This window comes from Malaclemys terrapin, chromosome 1 (genome assembly GCF_027887155.1).
Source record: "Malaclemys terrapin pileata isolate rMalTer1 chromosome 1, rMalTer1.hap1, whole genome shotgun sequence".
Classification (NCBI taxonomy): domain Eukaryota; kingdom Metazoa; phylum Chordata; order Testudines; family Emydidae; genus Malaclemys; species Malaclemys terrapin.
The window spans coordinates 348,204,671-348,206,734 of record NC_071505.1 but is presented as its reverse complement, the minus strand read 5'-3'; the positions used below and the strand labels follow the sequence as shown (position 1 = coordinate 348,206,734).

The window sequence follows — 2,064 nt, the reverse complement described above, 5'->3', positions numbered from 1 at the left end:
TCAACAAGAATAGTGAGGCTGGAGCAGCCACCGTTATCGCTCTTTATTAGCCAACATCTCATCCTGTCCCCTGGCTCTCCTCGACCACATTCAATTTTTGAATGCTGCTGCCTGCTTGGTTTCCTTCCACCAGTGCCCTGCCCTCCCTCAACAGTGTTCGGGGACAGCTGAGTGCCCGGATATTTGGAGAAGTTGTCAGACCAACAGACAATAAGTCCATGAAAGTAGTGAAGCTGTTCAGAGAGCAGCCCTTGGCCAAAACAAAAGGAAGTCTACCATTAGTATCCCCCTCACAACACCTACTTCGCCCTCATGAAGAAACTCCGCTTCTTTGGCCTCTACAGAGATGAACATGAAGATTTTAAGGAAGAGATGAGACGGATGAAGAAGCTCCGTAGTAAAGGAAAACCCAAGAAAGGAGAAGGAGAGAGAGCTACCGAGAAGAAATAGTGCTACTTTTTGGAACTGCAACAGACTACTTTGGAAATGTCAGAGCAAAAGCAACCGTATCCCTTTCTTCCCAGCCAGAGATGGATTTGCAGTTGAGTTCATGGCTGCAGTGGGGATTGGGTATAAGCAGTCTGCCAGATATTAAACTTTGAATTGAACTGCTCTGAATTGAACTCTGAATCGAACCACCACTCATTACTCCAGGTCTTAGACCCCACCTGAACCACTCTCTACAGAGTGGAGATCACTAGCTCATGTTGTCTCAGATGTAAGTGTCCAGGATGGAATAGGTGACCCATGTTTTTCATGTCCAATGTCAGCAGTGCTGGATCCAGGTGATGAACTGACTCCTTATTTGATGAACATCCTGATTATTCGCGCACGAAGGTGTTTGCTTTTCACGCTATATACGATTGGGTTCAGCAGGGGTGGGACCAGCAGGTAGACATAGCCCAGGAGAATCTGAAGCAAGTGAGAAGAGCTATATCCGAATCTGTGTATCACAGTCAAGCTGATTTCTGGTGTGAAGAAGAGCAGGACAGCGCAGAGGTGGGAGACGCAGGTGTTCAGGGCCCTGAGGCACTCCATGGGGGATGCGACGCTCAGCACTGTTTTGATGATCATCACATAAGAGAGAAAAATGAGCAAAAAATCCAACCCAACCGTTAAGAGTTTAACAGACAAGCCATAGATGCTGTTGACTGTGATGTCCGAACAAGCCATCTTCATGACCTCCTGGTGCAGGCAGTAGGAATGGGAGAGGACATTGGCTCGACAGTATTGGAACTGTTTCAGGAGAAAGGGGAGTGGGAATATTAGAGTCATCCATCTCAGCACAAACACCAGTCCCATTTTGGCTATTTTCGGTGGAGTTAAGATGGAAGCATATCTCAGTGGATTACAGATCGCAACAAAACGGTCAAAGGCCATCAGCAACAGCATGGAGGATTCAGTTAATGAAAGTGAGTGGATGAAGAAGATCTGGGCAAAACAGGCATCGAGGCTGATCTCCCTGGAGTTAAACAAGTATATGCCCAGTATCGTTGGCATGGTGGCTATGGATAAGCCAAGGTCTGTGATGGCCAACATGGAAAGTAAAATATACATAGGCTCATGGAGGCTTGGATCTGTTTTTATAATGAACAGAATGACTGAATTTCCGACTATCGAAATAACATACATTAAGCAGAAGGAGATAGAGATCCAGAGATAGACGTCTTCCTGTCCAGGTATCCCGGTGAGAAGGAACACTGCAAAGTTTAATTTGGTGTCATTGACAAATGGCATAATATACCAGGCTGGTCTGAGGAGTTTTGAGCTTTCCTTCCTGAAAAAAAAAAGAACAGGAGACTAGATAATATTTAACGAGACATCTTCCTGCTCTCAGTGGAAGACTAGAGACTCCCAGGAACTGAAGAAAGATCTGCAAAAATATTGTCTTGGATTTTCACCACCGATAGGAAGATAGGCATTGCCAGACTGGATCAGACCTGTCGTCCATATAGCTGAGTATCCAGGGGCCACTTCCAGATGCTGCAGAGGATGGTCCAAGAAGCTCTGTAATAGGCAGCTATGAGATAACCTGCTCCCAGGGAATGTTTTCCCCTGACACCC

The 2,064-nt window shown here is 46.1% G+C and overlaps 1 protein-coding gene across 1 annotated transcript; it reads right to left on the bottom strand.

Moving 5' to 3' along the window:
• Nucleotides 1-801: 801 nt before the first annotated feature.
• Nucleotides 802-1,737, bottom strand: LOC128832381 (olfactory receptor 51G2-like). The gene has a single exon (XM_054019712.1). The coding sequence runs from the start codon at nucleotides 1,735-1,737 to the stop codon at nucleotides 802-804; it is 936 nt and encodes a 311-aa protein (XP_053875687.1).
• Between the last annotated feature and the right edge of the window lie 327 nt (nucleotides 1,738-2,064).